The sequence below is a fragment of the Rhinatrema bivittatum genome, chromosome 15 (genome assembly GCF_901001135.1).
Source record: "Rhinatrema bivittatum chromosome 15, aRhiBiv1.1, whole genome shotgun sequence".
Classification (NCBI taxonomy): Eukaryota; Metazoa; Chordata; class Amphibia; order Gymnophiona; family Rhinatrematidae; genus Rhinatrema; species Rhinatrema bivittatum.
In genome coordinates this window covers 37356602-37376162 of record NC_042629.1, presented here as the reverse complement: position 1 = coordinate 37376162, position 19561 = coordinate 37356602, and the positions used below count along the sequence as shown (strand labels likewise).

Sequence of the window (19561 nt, the reverse complement as noted above, 5' to 3'; positions counted from 1 at the left end):
GTGCCTGTCGTGTGTATCTGGAGTCACACAGATCGATACTCTAAGGCCGCGGTAGAAACAGTGCGGCAGTGCCGGGCGCACCCTCGTTCCCCGCACGCACAGTTCTCTTCACATACCGCTCGATACTCTCTTCAAATTGCATGCAAATGCATGCCGCGGCTGCGAAGCGTTAGGCCCGCGCAACCCATTTTACTGTATAAGGCGCTAATACAGCGCCTATACAGTATCCTGGGTGCGCTGGTGCCTGTCATTTCAAATGACATTTGAAATGACAGGCACCAGGAAGTGGATGGTTCCCCCCCCCTCCCGAAGCAGGGCGAAAATTAAAACGGGAATAAAGTGTAAAAAAATGGGGGTAAAACCAAAGGGAGTAAAGTGTAAAAAACCATGGACGACCTCCATATTAACATTGCAGCGTAAGTTGTTTATATATATATATATATATATATATATATATATATATATATATATATATATATATATATATATATATATATATATATATATATATACACCTGTCACTTTCCGAATCCCCCAGGCGTGCGGTCATCGAGGCGGTGGTGGGAGCGGGCGGGTGGGCGCGCGTTGGATCCAGGCGGAGGTGGGAGCCGGCGGGCGGGTGGGTGCGTGTTCGATCCAGGCCGCGGCCAGGTGGGCGTGCATTCATCCAGGCAGAGGGAGCCGGCGGCGAAAGCGGCCTGGATGAATGCACGGCCCCCGTCGGCAGTGAAGGAATGCCCGTGCGATTTCGGCGCTCAAGGCAGTCACATGGCGTGACGTCACGCCTTGAGCGCCAAAATCGCATGGGCATTCATTCACTGCCGGCGGGGGCCGTGCATTCATCCAGGCAGAGGGAACCGGCGGCGAAAGCGGCCTCCGGAGGCCGCTTTCGCTGCCGGCTCCCTCTGCCTGGATGAATGCACGCCCACCCGGCCGCGGCCTGGATCCAACGCGCGCCCACCCGCCCGCCGGCTCCCACGGCCGCCTGGATCCAACGCGCGCCCACCCGCCCGCCGGCTCCCACGGCCGCCACCGCCTCGACCGCACGCCTGGGGGATTCGGAAAGTGACAGGTATTTATACATATATATAAACAACTTACGCTGCAATGTTAATATGGAGGTCGTCCATGGTTTTTTACACTTTACTCCCTTTGGTTTTACCCCCGTTTTAATTTTCGAACACCACACTAACACCAAGTAGAGGGTAGCGGTAAACTAACAGGTTAAGGACGCGGCAAAATAGCGGGTTACAAAGGAGATAATCTGAGCGTGCGTCACAGTATCGGAGGGGAATAGCTAATTCCTTCATTATACAGCTAATTCGTTCATTTACATATCATATACATGCTGGGTGCAGAAAGGGTTATGCGTCTGTTTTAAGAAGCGCTAAGGACGCGTGAAACTGGAGACTGTATCGCTGGATCGCCTTATGCATCCGAATTGTGCGCTCACAGCACGTTAGACGGGAAATCTTCAACCGCACGTTACAGTATCGATCTGTTAGTTAGGTGTCACCATTGTGCTGAGTGGCTGAGACTAGCTGCTTAGAGTGAGAGAAGCTGTGAACACTGCTTCCAGAAAGTTTTTCGCCTGATTCATATTTATGGCATTTATGTAGAGTTCGCAAATCATTAACACACTGGGACTGTACTCAAGTTTATTTGGTGGCAATAAAATATTTAATTCCATTTTCAACTGTAACTTGCCAAAACAGGGGGAGAGTTTCTAGTGTTAAAAAAAAACCCCAAACCTTTTTCATAACTGTCATGGTTTCTAGAATTCACCAGTGTTGACTGATTGATTGTAGCCTGATCCCTTTTGTAAAATGTTAAAGTTGAAGATGCTGCTGAACTAAATTTAGAATAGCAGTAGCTTTAAGTAAAACTAGAGTCCAGAATTACCATGTTATCTGTTTCAGGTTTTGGTATATTACTCCTGGGAGTGTAGAAACAGAGGGCTACCCTATTTATAATATGAGGCATTCTGTGATTCCCTTACAGATTGTTCTCAATTAACAAGCAGGGCTGAATAAGACAGGACATGTGGGTGATGTCATCTGACAGCACAAAACAGATTCTTCTCTCCTAGCTCAGAGCTTTTTCTCTACTGAACATGCGTGGGAGTTGCCATGTGATTTCCTCAGTCTTTTTTGTCTAAGCTTCTGCACAGATATGCTCTTCTTTTCTAATCTGTTTGATATTTTAGTTTTTCTTCTTAAACTTTACAGTTCTCTTGCTACTTCAGCAGTCCTTCAGCACTTTTCAGCGCTACAAAAAAAAAAAAGACACAATGCCCAGGCTCAAGTCATAAAATGTTGATTTGGAGGACCTTGGCCTTATGGATTTTGACTCCTAACACCTTACCCAGCTTGTCAAGAATTTGGAGTATGAAAGGTCTTTTGGGGGTAAAGAATGCTCCGGTAGTTAAGATAGAGGGTCTGAGGGAATCTCTATAAACGTTTCCTTGGAACTGAGAGGTGAAAGAACACTAACCTATGACCCTAATGATGGAGGTGTTCAGGGTGAGGACCTTGGTTGTCTCGGAGGGGAAAATTCCCGGAGCATACTCCAGATGGTTGAAAAGATTTTGAAATTTATTTTCAGAAGGTGCTCATTGAGAGAGGAGAGATGGTCTGTATATTAGAGATGAAAAACTTGTTTTTTTGCAATTAAGGCTGAAATTTTAGCATCTTGTCCCTGCACTGCAGTCCTTTCTAGTCTTATATTATACATATGGTCTCATATTTACTGAGGGCATTTAGATTTTAAAAATTAAATTCACTTAATATTGTGTAAACATTTGGCCACAAGATGTCACTGGTGTCCCATGGGCAATGGAGTGCTACAACAAAAATATATTCTGAGGCATTTAGCTCCCTCAGTTAGAGGGATGGGTTAAAATACTATCAGAGGGTGTACAATACTATAAGAAGGGAAAGAGAAATATGTCTGCAGCGCTCTCCTCACAGGTCTACCCAGCTCAACCATTAAGCCACTTCAGATGATACAAAATGCTGCTGCCAGAATCCTAACAAGCACCAAGCGGAGTGATCATATTACACCCATCCTCCGAAATCTACACTGGTTACCAATCAACCACAGAGTCCTTCACAAATCTTTATCATTAATACATAAATCCATCTACGATCTCCTTTATCTCGACCTTGAAATTCCATTAAAACTCCATACTTCTAATAGGCCAATGAGAGAAATATCCAAAGGAACACTACAAGCCCCTCCAACCAAAGCCACGCGACTCATTGCATCCAGGGACCGAGCATTTTCAACAGCAGCCCCAGCTATCTGGAACAACCTCCCTGCTGAACTCAGGTTGGAACCTTGCCTGCTAACTTTTAAAAAAAAACTCAAAACGTGGTTGTTCCGCCTAGCCTTCCCAGAACCCTGGGATACACATTAGACTTTATCTACTCACGAACAATTATACCTCCCCTCATCTGATTCCTGGACAGCATGGATACCAACTCTAACATGTGGACTAATTCTATTCTGAACTATCTCTAGTCCGGAATTTGTTATTTCTCTTTTCTTTACTTAACTTTATCTCTTTTCTTCCAGCTACCTAAGCTTCCAAGTTCACGGTCCTCGTTTAATGTAACTTTGTCTCTTCCTTTACCTAATTATTTTTATCCCTGTTCGATGTAAACCGTCCTGATATGGTATTTAACCATGAAGGTCGGTATAGAAAAATGTTAAATAAATAAATAAATAAATGTCTAGCTCAACCTTTGAGATCCATTTGTTGCCATTTTTGTAGAAAGTGTGCATCTTAAAACTTAAGTACTCCAATATCATGTCATCGTGGAACCATTGAAATAAAGAGTAGCACATGAGTTGATAGCTTTTTATTAGATTAATACTGTATTTTATCACCTGAAGCTTGTTTCCTTTACCCATGCATCTGGACTGATCTGGCAGGATGACACCACATACTCACAGATGGAGGAGGAGACACCTTTTTCCTGTAACAAGATCACCAGTATATGTTAATGCAATACAGGCAAAAGCCATTATTCTGTCTTCAGTAGATGGGAGGTAGCATGCTCTGGACTGGAGCACTGGGAATTTTCAGTTCCAGGTTTTGCCTTTTTAGCCTCACTCTTAGGGCAACAGTGGGTTTTTTGTTTTGTTTTGTTTGTTTTTACTGGAATACTTCCTTAGTAGAGTATTCTTGGGCCAGGCTCCATGGTTGTGCCAGAGGTGGTGATCTCTGATTTCCCACTTGTGTGGGGCCTGAGTACAGCTGACTAGCTTGAGGTTATTCACTTGGAGCAAGTCTCTCTCCATGGGTGTCTCCCTTTTGAGACTTCTTCCCCTGGTCCCCCTCCCCAATATCCTGTTTGGCTCTCTATTATTTGGGGGGGAGAGGGGAAACAGATAAAGGGAGAGGGGCGGGGGCAGGGTAAGTCAGTTTAGGTACTGCCTGAGCACCACAGCAGTAGTTTGTGAACAGGCAATGGGGCAACCAAGTCAATAATGGATAAGGAGGTGAGTTTACTGTTGCAGTGGTCAAAATCCTGCAGATTTCAGCAGTAGAAAATAACTGATTTCCTCAGCTGAAAAATGTTGGATCTCCTGAGGATGTGCTTTTGAACTTTGTGCTAGAAAATCCTGAAATAAATGATTGGGAACCCTGCTAAGAAGCTTATCAAGAAAATAATAGAATGATGGGGCCTTCTTTGTAGAGATATGGAAACTTGCAAGAAAAGGCCTCAGATTCCAGGGTCTTAAATCACTGGAAGAGAAATCCAGGGATCGATGCCCTGATTTAAGCCATGGCTGAAGTGAACTTTTGTGGAAGGACTTGGATAGGCTAGCCATATTGTTGCCTCCGAATTGGCTGAGACTGCCAAGGTACATGGCTTTGGTATGGTTACAGGTTGATTCTCTCCTTTTGGTTTCTCAGCACTCAAGGCCTGTTGAAAGGATTGATCCTCATGGAAGATCCAGCTTCATTCTACATTTATGGTCTGATCCTTGAAATGTCACACTTGCATAGGCAAGGAACCCCTTCTACTCAGCAGATCTCCTCAGCATATTTTCACCTACATGAATGGTCCCTGCAGCAGTCAATTACCGACAGACTATTTAATCTGAGGACTTCCGGCAATCTACCTCTTCAGGTCAGAAGAAAATAGGAAAGTGGGAACATTTTGTTCCATTCTTCCCAGTGAATTCAGATGTACTCGGGACACTTTTCTGCTCAACTAGAGTGCAGATCTAATGTATGCTTTTCCACAGATTCCACTGATTGCCAAAATGGTGCAAAAAGTACTCAAGGACCTTATTGCTCCAGCATAGCCCAGCCAAGTTTGGTTTGCGTACCTAGTACAGCTGTCGAGCACCTCTCAGATCGATAACATCTGAAACTCCCCTTTCTCAAAATAACAGCATGGATGCTAGACATGTGCTGATCGCCTACTTTTCCTTACCCAAAGAGGTTGAATAATTTAATAATGTCTGCCAGGAAGCCATCTACTAGAAGAGCTTATGGATTTAAATGGAAATTGTTTTATTAGTGTCTACAGATTTCTTTGGACCTATTTGCATACAGACCAAAAGACCTGCTTAAGTACTTGCTCTGTCCTCTTCAGGTCTCAGTACCATAAAGGCCTATCGCTTTCAAATTGAGGTAGACCAATCTCCACTCATCCATTGATATCAAAGTTCATGAAAGGCTTTTGGCATGCCAAACTTCCAGTTGTCAAACTGTCTGTTCCTTGGGACCTGAACATGGTTCTGGCACAACTGATGAAGCCACTGTTTGAACCATTAGTTTGGTTCACACGGAAAGTGTTTATTCCTAGTCACTATTTATTTATTTGTTCAGTTTTATATAGCGTTATTCGGTGCAGCCATCATAATGGTTTACAGAAATCAAACAAAGAAAATACAATTAAAACATAGTTGCATAAATTAACAGTGGGAGAGGTTGGTGGTGGACAAGAAAATAAAGGGAAAAGGAGGAAGGTATTTATTCATCTTTGGAATGGACTTCTAGCGTTGTTAATTATAAGTTCATATTGCTGCTACAATGGCTGATGCAAGATGTTAATTCAGTATCTCTCTTGCATGGGTCTGGTTGGTAGTATTGATTGAAGTTAGATTGTTGAATTAAATCATTAATGTAGACTTTGTGAAAAAGGAAAGTCTTAAGATCCTTCTTGAACGTTTTTATATTAGTTTGAGTTCTTAAATAAGGTGGTAGTGAGTTCCATTTTTTAGGACAGGCAATTACATCAGCCAGAAGAGTCTATAAGCTCCAGGAGTTAATTCATTTCTCTCCTTATGTACAATTCTTCCACAATACAATAGTGTTCCTCACACACCCAAAGTTTCTGCTAAAGGTTGTATTGGATTTTCATATTAATCAAGTCATCTTGCCTACATTAATTTTATTTAGACATTTTATTTACTGTCGTTCCATGTAAAGATCACAACTGTTTACAATAACATTCATAGGTATAAATCAGCAAATAATGACAAGTTACATAGAAAGTATTCATATGCAGTTGTTAACATCTATCATTTAAATTGTTCAAATACATATTAATTAAAGATCAAGGGTATAAGATATGAAATACAGAAACAAAATAAATTTCTCACATTCTGTGCATCAAATAGTATCTCTTATCCTACTTGTAGATCTCCACATTCAAGTTAGGTTGTATGCATTTTTGAATAGCCATGGTTAGTTCACATTTAAATCTTTCTATATGGAATCAAATGTTTATGCTTGCGTCAGTTGATTGATTTTTTGGTCAGATTCTTTTTCTCCCATTTTCCAAATTCTGTTGCCTCTTTCCCATCATGTGCTGGTAAATTCTCACTCATTCCTCCCACTCACTGGACAAAGTAAATAGTTTCTTTCAGGGGCTAATGTTTCCAAATGAGATCTGCATATACTTTGACAGGAATGAACCTCATTCATAAGGCAGAGTAATTTGGGAATGAGCTCATTCTCTCAAATGTATTGCTAATACTCTTCTTAATTCTTGCAATGTAGAAAAACTTCCTTCTGGAGTTCACAGGCTCTAACATAGCAAGGTGAGCTTGAAAATTTTTCTTAATCAGACATAACCTAACCGCCTCAACCCAACCCCTGTATAATTCCTCCCTGCCATCTATTCTATATAATCATGCTTACATTAAATTATCTTTCCCATTATAATCTGTTAACTATATAGCATATCGTGTTAACTGTTCAAATGTCGTTCATGGTTTACATTATTTACTTCCACTGTTTAATTTGTTCTCTGTAAAGCCTGTTGCAGTTTTAGTTATTTGTGAACCGAGATGATGTTCCCAACGTATCCCGGTATATAAAAACACCTAAATAAATAAATAAATAAATAATGTGGCACCCAATACATTTAGGACTTTCTTTCCTGCCGCATTTTCTTGGTCTTTGATTCCATCTGATGGTACGTAGGATTCTTTCCAAGACCACATGAAGGTGTAAAAGCCTCACAGTTCTTATTTCTCTTATGATCCTAACCATCTGGGCATACCATTTACAAACAAGCATTGTCCAATTGGCTAGCAGACTGTGTATTGCACATAGTTTAATCTGGATGCCTGCTAAGGCATAAACAATCAAGGCTCATCAAGTGAGAGCTATGGCTAAAGACATTTGCAAATTTGTGCACAATTTCATGTTCTATTATTGTCTGGACAATTTTTCAGAGTGAGTAAATTTTGGATGAGCAGCTTTTTGCATAGCCTGTTCACTCAGTAGTCTACTCTCCATAGTGAGGTCCGAGTTGCTTATTCAGTAAATGCTCCACTGCAATCCTCAGCTTGGAACTCCCCACATGTCATGGCTATTTCAGTCCTACTTGTTGATGGAGAGAAATTTTCTTACTGTAAACTGTGTTCTCTGTAGACAGCAGGATGAATTATCCATGCTTAATGCTCATCTGCTTCCCTGGAGTGTCAACTACTTAGCTAGATTTAACTCTGATTTTGACTGAGGGGGGCTCACAAGGCAATGCCCATGTGGGAATTCCCACACATGCTCAGAGCAAAAACTCTGAGTTTAGAGAGAAGGATCTGTTCAGTGCTGTCTGTCACACCACATACCATGCATGGCTAATTCATCCTCCTGTCTACAGAGAACACTATTTACATTAGCTTTACTTCTATATAGGAAGGATCTTAATTTGAATCCACTGTGGTAATCTTGGAGGTTTTTTCTTTAACATCCCTGGCTCTTCTGAAAACACCCTCCACCCCCAATCCTTTTTACACCATGTAGCTAAACTGTGACAGTAACAATAACAATTCTCAACTTGGGGCCACAGAACATAACTCATGCCAAAACATTATGGGAGTTGTTTTCAGATCCTGGATCAGACTGGATTCAGAACTATTTAAGCAAAATTTCAAGCAATGACTGAAATGACTTTTATCTTGAGCTATAAGGGTATTAAGCACATTTTGCTTTGTTCCAGTAGCCGGATTGAGCTGGGAGACGTGACACCTCACAACATAAAACAGCTGAAGAGGTTAAACCAAGTCATCTTTCCAGTCAGCTACAATGACAAGTTCTACAAGGACGTGTTGGAAGTTGGGGAGCTAGCAAAACTTGGTACCTTTTTAGTCTTGAATTATTTTTTGTACAGACTTGTATTACATGCATCTTGCTAGGAAAAGTGCAGCATTTTATCCCACTGAGTTTCATCATTCATTATAGTAATACTCTATAGACATCAAAAAATCTGCATGAATTTATCAATTGAGCATGTTTGGGAGGAGGAATAGCCTAGTGGTTAGAGCAGTGGGCTACAAACCAGGAGACCAGGGTTCGAGTTCCGCTGTCGCTCCTTGTGACCTTGGGCAAGTCACTTTACCCTCCATTGCCTCAGTACCTGAATGTAAACCGATGTGATATCTCAGATCGAATGTCGGTATATAAAAAATAAAATAATAAAATAAATGTTACATATAATTGGAAATGCTCAAGAGCTATGGCATTAGCACTGGATTCAAGGGCTAGCCCATTTAGGATTTCTGACCAACACCCAAGTGAGCAAAAATATTAAGGATAGAAATCCTCCATGTGACAACCACCATATTGCAGAGGTAGCCAACTCTGGTCCTCAAGAGCCACAAATATGCCAGGTTGTCAGGATATCTACAAAGAATATGCAAGCGAGATTTTCATGCACTGCTTGCATTGTATGCAGATTTATCTCATGCATTTTCATTATGGATATCCTGAAAATTTGACCTGTTTATGCAGTTGGCTATTCCTGCCATAATAAGTAGATGCTAATATCTTTTTAGCAGCTAGAAGAAAAAATTGCCATTTTGGCTGAATATCCTCCAGAGGTGCAGTTGTTTTATCTTAAGGATTTTGCAGAACTAAGGTTTCTCTGTGAATGTTAAGTATATTAATCAAGGTTGTTTTTATAGGCCTAAGCCTGTATCTTAAACAAATTGCAGAATTTTAGGAAGACATATATAATTATTATGTTAAACCACCTTTGTATTGTTTTCTGTGGGGAAAAATACCAGTAAAAAGGCAGTTGCCTTCATATCAGTTTATTTAATGTGGTAGACCTGCTCTTGGGTGTATAGATGCAGGACATGGAGAATACAATATTTAGTAATAGTCAATGGCACAGTGTCACATTAAGAAAGTTGCCATACCGGGTCAGATCAAGGGTCCATCAAGCCCAGCATCCTCTTTCCAACAGTGGCCAATTCCAGGCTACAAGTACCCAAACAATTAAATTCCAGGCTATTAATGCTAGTAAGCTAGTGATAAGTAATTGCTATTGCCTAAGTCAGCTTGATATCAATTTGTGGACTACTCCTCCAGGAACTTATCCAAACCTTTTTTAAACCCAGCTACACTAACTGCCTTAACCACATCCTCTGGCATTCATGACAGTATTTTACTTTACTTTTCATTCTTGTGAATACTACAACTTTCTAACTGTAGATAAATTAGTAATAGTTAGTATTTTAGTGGGTGTATACTAAAAAAAAAAAAAAAAAAAAGAATTTTATGCCTAGTAAGCAAAGGGCAGTAAGGAGGGTAAGCGTGCATGGCTGCCTTCATGAATAAATTGAAAATGTCAAGTTACAGAGCTTTTTCATAGGCACAGGAAAATCACTAGACCTAAAGCCTTGCTTTCCTGATTCTGGAGCTTTGGCAATTCATTTTTATTTCCTTGTGCTTCAGTTTGCCAGACTGTAGTGGCACAAAAAACAGCAGCATTTCTTCTCCCCTTTGGAAACCGCTAGATCAGGCGATATAATTGACAGCCAGATTTTACATCTCGGAGACTGGTAATGTGCGTTCCTCAAGTGTCATCATTAGAAGAAAAAAAAAAAAACTTGACATCTTGTTTGTAATTTAGCATCTTTCCCATACATCTGTTATTGGTAGTGTGCACTTACAGCATCTTTACAGCACAGCATATAAACTGAATTAGTGCCTTAGATACTATCTGCTCTGTCCTCTGTTAAGAAGTACTTGTTTTATTTTTTTTTTTAGCTACATTCTGCAAGCTGTGAACTTACTGCTAATATTCCAAAGTAAATACTGGCAATAAATGAGCTGTTCAAGTTTCAGTACTCACTTGATTCTCCAAAGTGTTTAAAATGTCCATCTTTTGTTAATAAACTGCAGAGATTTAGAGCTTACTTTGCCTGTCTTATTTCTCTCCCCCCCCACCCCCCAAGCCTATTTCAATGACATTGCAGTGGGTGCAGTGTGCTGTAGGGTTGATCACTCCCAGAATCAAAAGAGACTCTACATCATGACATTGGGATGCCTGGCGCCGTACCGCAGGCTTGGAATAGGTGAGGGGTTCTGCTTCTTCTCTTCTACTGCCATCTTCTTTTGCTAACATGTTAATGTATTGCATATCTAAAGTTTTTGGAATTTTTTTTTTGGTCTGAAACTTTATCCTTTTGTAAAAAAAAAAAAAAAAGCTTTTCTTATTTGAAGGTGGGGAAGAGAGAACTCTACAGTTTGATTTACTCAAGCTGGAATTGTGGCTTAATGGTTGGATCGTAGATCTGATTACTGGAAACAGAAATTGTAAGCCCCTACTAATGTTATGACCTTGAGCAAATCTGACTCATTAGATTATAAAAACAATAATGGCATGCACATTGTAATTATGTATCTTTGGACGTATTTAGGTCAGAATATTTTGTTAGCCATTGTCAAACATTTTAAGCACTTTAATGACCTACTGGAAACCATGAGGGCCCAGATACATACATAAAATTATAGCTGTTGACCCAATGCAGAGTTCCTAGGTTCAATTCCTAGCTAAGGCCTTCTGTTCCCTGGGTTAGCAGAGGTTGGAGATCCCACAGAAGCACAGTCCAGTTGCCATACAGTGGAAGCTTTCTTAGCTTCCAGACAGATGAATCCAGAACCAGCAGATGAAGACAGAGTAAACATGTCACAATATATATATATATATTCCTGCACTGACATCAGCCTGCCAATATTCTCCATCTCCAGCAGATGATGGATGTGCATTTCCCTACTGGGGATTGCTTCAGATTTAGAGGAGAATTAATTGGAGATTTGGATTGCCCCATTCTCCTGCGGTGATACCTAATGGTCCCTCCTGAGGTGATTTCTGTGATCCCTCAAATGAGTGCCTTGGTCCAGTAGCTAGTTGTAGGCTGGTGTGGACTTAGCTGGAGGAAGCCAAGCGCAGCTGTGCTGGTATATGTCCTCTCCCCTAAAGGCTGATTATCAGGTAAATTTAAAAAAAAAAGACAGACAGTGGAAGAGCTAGTTCCCTGTATGTACCTGGATCAGTCCAGATCATGGGTTGAGCCTCCTGTCCAGCAGATGGAGACAGACCAAAACTGAAAGGGTATCCCATATCAGGACAGAGCCTGCCCTGCAGCCCTTCAGTATTTGTCTGTCTCCAGCAGATGTCAGACAGCTCACCCTGCGGTTCCCTGTTAGCTTGCCCTTTTCCTGTTGGATATCCCTTTATCTTTCATAGGGCAAGCTCAAGCAAGTACTTCTCTAAATTATCTGTTAAAAAAAAAAAAAGACTTGTCTCACCTTTGATTTTGTCTGTGTTAGGGTGACACTGCTGTCACCCTCGCTCTTGGGGAGCCTAGGGGGGCTTGCCCCTTGACTTGGTTAGCCTAGGCTCCCTTCCTGGTGTCCTTAATTCTGAGGGGCGATACTGGTGGTGCCAATCACTCCCCCTTCGGCTCCTGGCTTACCTGGGATGTTTATTCCTCAGGCATTTGTCAGGGAGGTGTCATTCCCCTGAATACAAAAAAAAAAAAAAGTATTTTTAACTGGTGCTCAGTATTAACATCTGCAGGCAGGAGCCTATTCTAAGGGCTATGCCTCAGGAGCGGGAGAGTACAGGGTTCGTTCGCCTGCACTCCTACCCGGGGGATTTCTTAGCTGATCTTTGTTTACTCGCGGCTCCAGCTTCACTGCCTCTATGCCGCATTCTAATGTCTGCCTGGCCTGTGGAGAGCCGGCTACCTGGCTCTCCTGTGATAATTTATGCTCCGGCTGCTTGCCGGGTGGGGAGAACCCCTCCTCGGCAGCGTCGAAAAATTGAGCTCGGGAACATGCTCCCCGACGCATGACCAGGCCGTTCCTGACCCGGCAAACCGCGGGAATGGTGGCCATCTTGGATATCAGTAGTGATGCCAGTTCAGAGCTCCAGGCAGAAGATAGCGTTGATTCTCAACTTCTACCCCCCCGATTTCAGCCCGGTACGTTCTCATGGGGATGGTCTGGGCCCCCCCCCCCTTCGGGAAAAACATTACGGCCCCGATTTTCTTCAGAAATTGTGCTTTTACTGCACAAATCCTACCTAGCCAGCCTACAGGAGGATGAGGACTCTCCCACGGGGATCCCCGAGGTACCGGGGACAGTCCGCGTTCGGCTTCCCCCGGACCCTCCACAGCCCCCAGCGGGCCCCCCCCAAGGATCTGAATGAGGATTTTTCCGTTACTCCGGGGATGATCCCCGGGTGCTCCGTCTTTTTCAGCGGGAAGAGCTCGAGCTGCTCATTCCCTTCATCCTGCAGGAATTGGGTATTGATGCGCCCCCCCCCCCCGAGGATACGGTGACTGCCGCGATGCCAGCCAACGCGGACCCAGTCCTGGCGGGACTTCGGGCTCTTCCACGTACATTTCCTTTCATCCCTTGCATAAGTTACTTCTTTTACGGGAATGGGAAGCACCTGAGACGGGCCTCCGGGTCGGCAGGGCTATGAACAAGCTCTTTCCGCTCCCTGAAGATTGCCTGGACATGCTGAAGACTCCAAGGTGGATTCTTCCGTATCTGCGGTCACCAAGCATACCACGATCCCGGTGGTGGGCGCCACAGCTCTGAAGGATGTTCAAGACCACAAGCTTGAATTCTTCCTTAAGCGGATCTTTGAAGTCTTAGCCTTGGGAGTCCGGGCGACGATCTGCAGCAGTCTTATGCAGCGGGCAAGTCTTAGGTGGGTCCAACAATTACTCAGCACCCAGGACCTTCTGGCGGCGGAGGCTGAGCAGGCGGAGCGTCTGGAAGGAGCCATTGCTTATGGCGTGGATGCCCTTTATGACTTGCTTCGTGTCCAGGCCAAGGCAATGGTTTCCGCGGTGTCAGCCAGACGCCTCTTTGGCTGCGTAATTGGGCCACGGACTCTTCTTCTAAGGCTGTGCTGGGCACACTGCCTTTAAGGGTAAGTTGCTTTTTGGAAAGGATCTAGAACAGCTTATTAAATCCTTGAGTGAGAACAAGGTCCATAAGCTACCAGAGGACCATCCCAAACAGTCTTTTGTTTTTCCCCGACACTTATCCGCTTCCGGGGACAACGCCGGTACAACAATAGGGTACGAGGTTCTTTCTCCAGAGGGACCCCTTCCAGGTCTCATTCCTTTCGAGGCTGCCGGGCTTTCCGAGAGGGTAATCAACATTAGGCCTCCAAGCCCGTTACCAAATGAGATCCGTCCGGTCCATTCCTTTGTGCAAAACTTAGGTGGACATCTCTCTGTTTTGCAAGGAATGGGCCAAAATTACGTCGGATCAGTGGGTCCTCGAGGTGATAGAACACGGCTATGTGTTAGAATTTGCCAGGGACCGGCCGGATCTCTACCTCTTGTCACCTTGCGGCCAGCTGAAGCGACCCGCTGTTTGTCAGACCCTTGACAGGCTTCAGCTCCTGGGAGCAATTGTGCCAGTACCAGTGGAGGAGCAAGGTGCCGGCCAGTATTCCATTTACTTCATCATTCCAAAAAAGGACAATTCCTTTCGTCCAATCCTGGACCTCAAGAGGGTCAACCGTGCCCTCTGGATACCCCATTTTCGAATGGAGACCCTAAGGGCGGTGATAGCGGTGGTGCGTCCAGGCGAATATCTGGCTTCCCTCGACCTGACAGAGGCTTAACTCCACATCCCGATTCGCCACGAGTATCAGCGGTACCTCCGTTTCAACATCCTGGACCAGCACTTTCAGTTCCGAGCTCTGCCCTTCGGCCTCGCCACTGCTCCTCGCACGTTTACCAAGGTCATGGTGGTCATGGCGGCCGCCCTCCGACGAGAAGGAATCCTAGTTCACCCTTATCTGGACGATTGGCTCGTGCAGGCCAAGTCATCGCGTCTCTGCCATCTGGCAGTCGACAGGGTTCTTGCTCTCCTCACCTCACTCTGCTGGATCATCAACTTCCCCAAGAGCAATCTTCAGCCCTCCCAGGTCTTGGAATTCCTGGGAGCTTGCTTCAACACTCGAGTCGGACGAGTGTTTCTCCCGGACGCTCGGGTGCTCAAGCTCATCGACCAAGTGGACAACCTTCTTGCTCGCCCACAGCATGGGATTATCTACAAGTTCTGGGGACCATGGTCCCCTGTGCTTTTGTGCATATGTGTCCATTACAGAAAGCGGTGTTGTCCTGCTGGAAGCCGGTGTCTGAACAGTTCCAGATGATTTTACCACTCTCTGACTCTACCATCGCAGACTTACAATGATGGCTGTCACCGGCACATCTCTTGAAGGGAATGCCCCTGCTAACTCCGCAGTGGGTCATAGTCACGATGGATGCCAGTCTCTCCGGTTGGGGAGCGGTCTTATCAATTCCAGATGACGCAGGGCTGCTAGTCCCCAATTCAGGCACGCTGGCACATCAATCGCCTGGAAGCTCTGGCGGTGCGCCTGGCCCTCAAGGTTTTTCTGCCACTACTTCGCCGCAAGGTGGTGCGCATTCTCTGACAGCTCCACCACGGTAGCCTATATCAATCGTCAAGGGGTCACTCGGAATCGTCTGGTGGCACTGGAGGCCAGCAAACTTTGTCTGGGCGGAGTGGCATCTGAATAGTCTAGCGGCCTCCCATATAGTGGGCAAGGAAAATGTACAGGCTGACTTCCTCAGTCGGCAACGCCTCTATCCCGGCGAGTGGGAGTTGTCCGAAGGTGCAATGAATCTGATCGCAAGTGGGGGGTCTCCTCACCTGGACCCGATGGCAATCTTGAACAACGCCAAGGCCCCCAGATTCTTCAGTCGCTGGAGGGAGCATTGCTCGGAAGGCATGGATGCCTTGGTACTTCCGTGGCCTCACGACATTCTCCTCTGTGTTCCCGCCATGGCCTCTAGTGGGAAAGATTCTCAGAAGAGTAGAGCTCCACTGGGGGCCAGTCATCCTCGTGGCCCCGCAGACCGTGGTTCGCGGATCTGGTAGATCTGGCGACAGTCGGTCCGCTTCGTCTCTGCCATCTCCCCCGCCTCCTCTGGCAGGGTCCCATATTTTTTGACCAGGCAGATCACTTCTGTCTAGCGGCATGGCTTTTGAATGGCGGAGATTACGGAAAAAGGGCTATCAGGAGGAAGTGAAATCCATGTGATTGTGATTGTATCATGATGTGATTGTATCATGACTGCCGGTATATAAAAAACCTAAATGAATGTATCATGAATGTATATAAAATATATACATACAGGTTTATTGGATCCTGTATGTTTATATATGTATATAAAAAAAACTAATAAATAAATAAATATCCACCCTGCTTCGGGCTCATAAGCAGTCTACCTCCCTAGCTTATGTCCGTGTTTGGAAAATTTTTTAGAATACCTACGCGGAATCGAGTGTCTCGGCCCGTTCGCTGTCTGTTTCTATCGTTCCTTCAGAAGGGTCTCTCCAAGGGTCTTTCCTTCGGTTCGTTGCGTGTTCAAGTCTCCGCTGTCGGTTCCCTCTTGGACAGTCGACAGCCATGCGGTGGCTTCTCACCTGGATGTTGTTTTCTCAAGGGCATCAAAACATTTGAAGCCCCCCGTCCAGGCCACTTGTCCTTCATGGAGTCTTAACTTAGTCCTTCGGGCTCTCTGTGCGGCTCCGTTCGAACCTCTCCATCAGGCCACCCTCAAGGATTTGACACTCAAGACTGTTTTCCTGGTTTCTGTCTGCTCCGCCAGACGGGTGTCGGAGATTCAGGCATTATCCTGTCGGGAGCCTTTTCTGCGGTTTTCTGATTCGGGAGCATCTCTCAAGACTGTACCGTCCTTTTTGCCGAAGGTTGTTTTTTCCTTTCATGTCAACCAGTCGGTCAAGCTTCCCGCTTTCTCCGCTGAGGATATAGCGGGCCCCATGGGGCATGATCTTCGGCTCGATGTGAAGCATGTCTTACTCAGTTACCTCCAGGTTACCAACGACTTCTGGGTTTCCGACCACCTCTTCGTCCTATGGAGTGGTCCAAATTAGGGTAACCAAGCTTCTAAGACTACGATCGCTCGGTGGGTGAAGGAGGCAATTTCCTCTGCCTATATCTGCCAAGGCCGGGTGGTTCCGGAAGGTCTCAAGGCTCATTCCTTGCGTACTCAAGCTGCTACTTGGGCGGAGAGTCAGTCGGTCTCTCCTCAGGAAATATGCAGGGCCGCTAGTGGAAATCCCTGCATACCTTTGCTCGGCATTTCCGCCTTGATGTACAGGCGACAGTGTTTGGTTCCTTCAGTCGGCAGGTACTTCCAGCGGGACTGTCTCGGTCTCACCCTTTGTAGGGAAGCTTTGGTACATCCCACAGTCTGGATTGATCCGGGTACGTACAGGGAAAGGAAAATTAGTTCTTACCTGTTAACTTTCGTTCCTGTAGTACCACGGATCAGTCCAGACGCCCTCCCCTGTTTTTTTCCTTGGTCTATCCGCTCAAATTCTTGTCTAATTTCTCCTTCTTACAGGAATGTCTCTGCTTGGCTATCTGGAATTCTCATTGAAGGCACAGGAAGCATCTCTTATGATGATCAGGGGTAGTCATGCAAGAGCGTATAGTTACAGTTCATGCAATTGTTCTATTGGGTTGGTTGATCAACAATTTTAATACTTATATTTTTACTTGCTTGATCTTGTGCCTTTTGCTGCTTTGACAATGGTTATACTGAAGGGCTGTAGGGTAGGCTCTGTCCTGATATGGGATACCCTTTCAGTTTTGGTCTGTTTCTGTCTGCTGGATAGGAGGCTCAACCCACGGTCTGGACTGATCCGTGGTACTACAGGAATGAAAATTAACAGGTAAGAACTAATTTTCCTTTATGGACTTCCTCCGGGCTTGGTGCACCATCCCAACATTCATTCCCACTTCTGAGACAGTGTGGGGAACTGGCCAAACCTGGTGGGTTGAGCGGTTTGGTTTGGTGACTGTGCTTAGCTTTTTGGCGCACAACTTGGGATGTTTAAATTTTGTGCACAAAGTTTTTTAGCGGGATGCATATTGTCAGTCACCTGTTAAGTGTACAGACAAATTAATGGCGTCGTTGGCTAAGAAATCTAAGCGCCTTTCTCTCTGAGCTGCCTGTCTTATTCAGGCATCTCAGCCGGAGTGCCCTCTAATTTACATAAGAACATGCCATACTGGGTCAGACCAAGGGTCCATCAAGCCCAGCATCCTGTTTCCAACAGTGGCCAATCCAGGCCATAAGAACTAAATCTAGTTCTTATGGCCAAAAACTAAATCTATTTCATGTTACCGTTGTTAGTAATAGCAGTGGCTATTTTCTAACTCAACTTAATTAATAGCAGGTAATGGACTTCTTGTCCAAGAACTTATCCAATCCTTTTTTAAACACAGCTATACTAACTGAACTAACCAGTTCCTCTGGCAGCAAATTCCAGAGTTTAATTGTGCATTGAGTGAAAAAGAACTTTCTCCGATTAGTTTTAAATGTGCCACATGCTAACTTCATGGAGTGCCCCCTAGTCTTTCTATTATCTGAAAGACTAAATAACCGATTCACATCTACCCATTCTAGACCTCTCATGATTTTAAACATCTCTATCATATCCCCCCTCAGCTGTCTCTTCTCCAAGCTGAGAAGTCCTAACCTCTTTAGTCTTTCCTCATAGGGGAGCTGTTCCATTCCCCTTATCATTTTGGTCGCCCTTCTCTGAACCTTCTCCATCGCAATTATATCTTTTTTGAGATGCGGCGACCAGAATTGTACACAGTATTCAAGGTGGGGTCTCACCATGGAGCGGTATAGTACTGCTTAGAGGCTATGGGGGAATTTGTCTTCATTAAATTTTATTTAGCCAGGGTCCTCCCAGCCTGATGATGGCCTGGTTAACGATATGTCAGGAGGTTAATCTGACCTTGGAACTCCCTGGAATGGTTCCTCAGCAGGGGACAGTAGCTCAGTGGGTGTCACACAAGTGCCTCCTGGTTTTGGCAAAGATCCTTCCACCTCTTCTTGGGTTGAATTTTCTCAAGGATTGCAATTCTTGCTCAGGCGCAGTCCTCAGTCCTCCCCTCATCTGTCAGCTCAGTTCCTCAGGTGGTGGCCTCTCCCTCTTCTAGTGCTGCATTTAAGTGCCGAGGTGCTCCTTGAGCTGCAGGTGTCCCTGAGAGGAATCGGGGGGACTAATGAGGTATATCCTGACCCTCTAGAGGAGGTGAAATTCCTTTGGGATTAGAACAGTATTAGGACTATGTTGAAGGAACATAAGAGATGAATTGCTGGCCCTGTTTTCCCATTCGTTGAAGATGCTGGGAGTCCCTGGGGCAGATGCCATGTCTGAGGTGGAAAAAAAAAAAATTCCATTTTGGTTTCTTTGTGTAAAGTCTCTTGGTTTTTGTTTTTTTCCCGGTTATGGAGGCCATTCAAGAATTGATCTTGTATGGGTTGCCCCGAAGGTAAATTTTAAAGGGAGTTGGACCTTGGCAGGCCTATACCCCCTGGATCCAGTGGCGAGCGTGTTTGTGTTTCCTGAAATTGGATGCGCTTGTCTGTGCTGTTTCTGGAAGAGAGCAGTTTGGTGACCCGCAAGATGATCTCCTTGTTACAGGAGCTCGATTGCATCTCAATCTGAGTATCTGGGTGTGCAGTTTGACACAAAGCAAAAGTTGAGGTGCAGTTGCATCTCTTGGTGAGCATTGTACGCCCAACACTGTGGTCCTATCTACAGGTGCTCGGGTTGATGGCAACCCTGGAAGTAGTACCACGGGTGAGGGCACATATGTGTCCACGTCAGCGTTCCCTGCTGTCTCGATAGAACCCACAGTTTCATGATTATTCAATTCGGCTCTGCCCTTCTGTGGTGGTTGCAAACAGA

At 44.7% G+C, this 19561-nt stretch overlaps 1 protein-coding gene across 2 annotated transcripts in view; it reads left to right on the top strand.

The window, feature by feature from the left end:
- The window catches only part of NAA50 (N(alpha)-acetyltransferase 50, NatE catalytic subunit), a 53668-nt gene that overhangs the window by 12158 nt on the left and 21949 nt on the right, over window positions 1-19561 (top strand). The window contains exons 2-3 of one of the 2 annotated variants that reach the window (XM_029579347.1): window positions 8475-8608; window positions 10714-10833. In XM_029579347.1, coding sequence (XP_029435207.1) covers window positions 8475-8608; window positions 10714-10833 — 254 coding nt within the window. Of the gene's footprint in view, window positions 1-8471; window positions 8609-10713; window positions 10834-19561 lie in introns of both variants that reach the window. The other variant, XM_029579345.1, reaches the window with a different exon arrangement.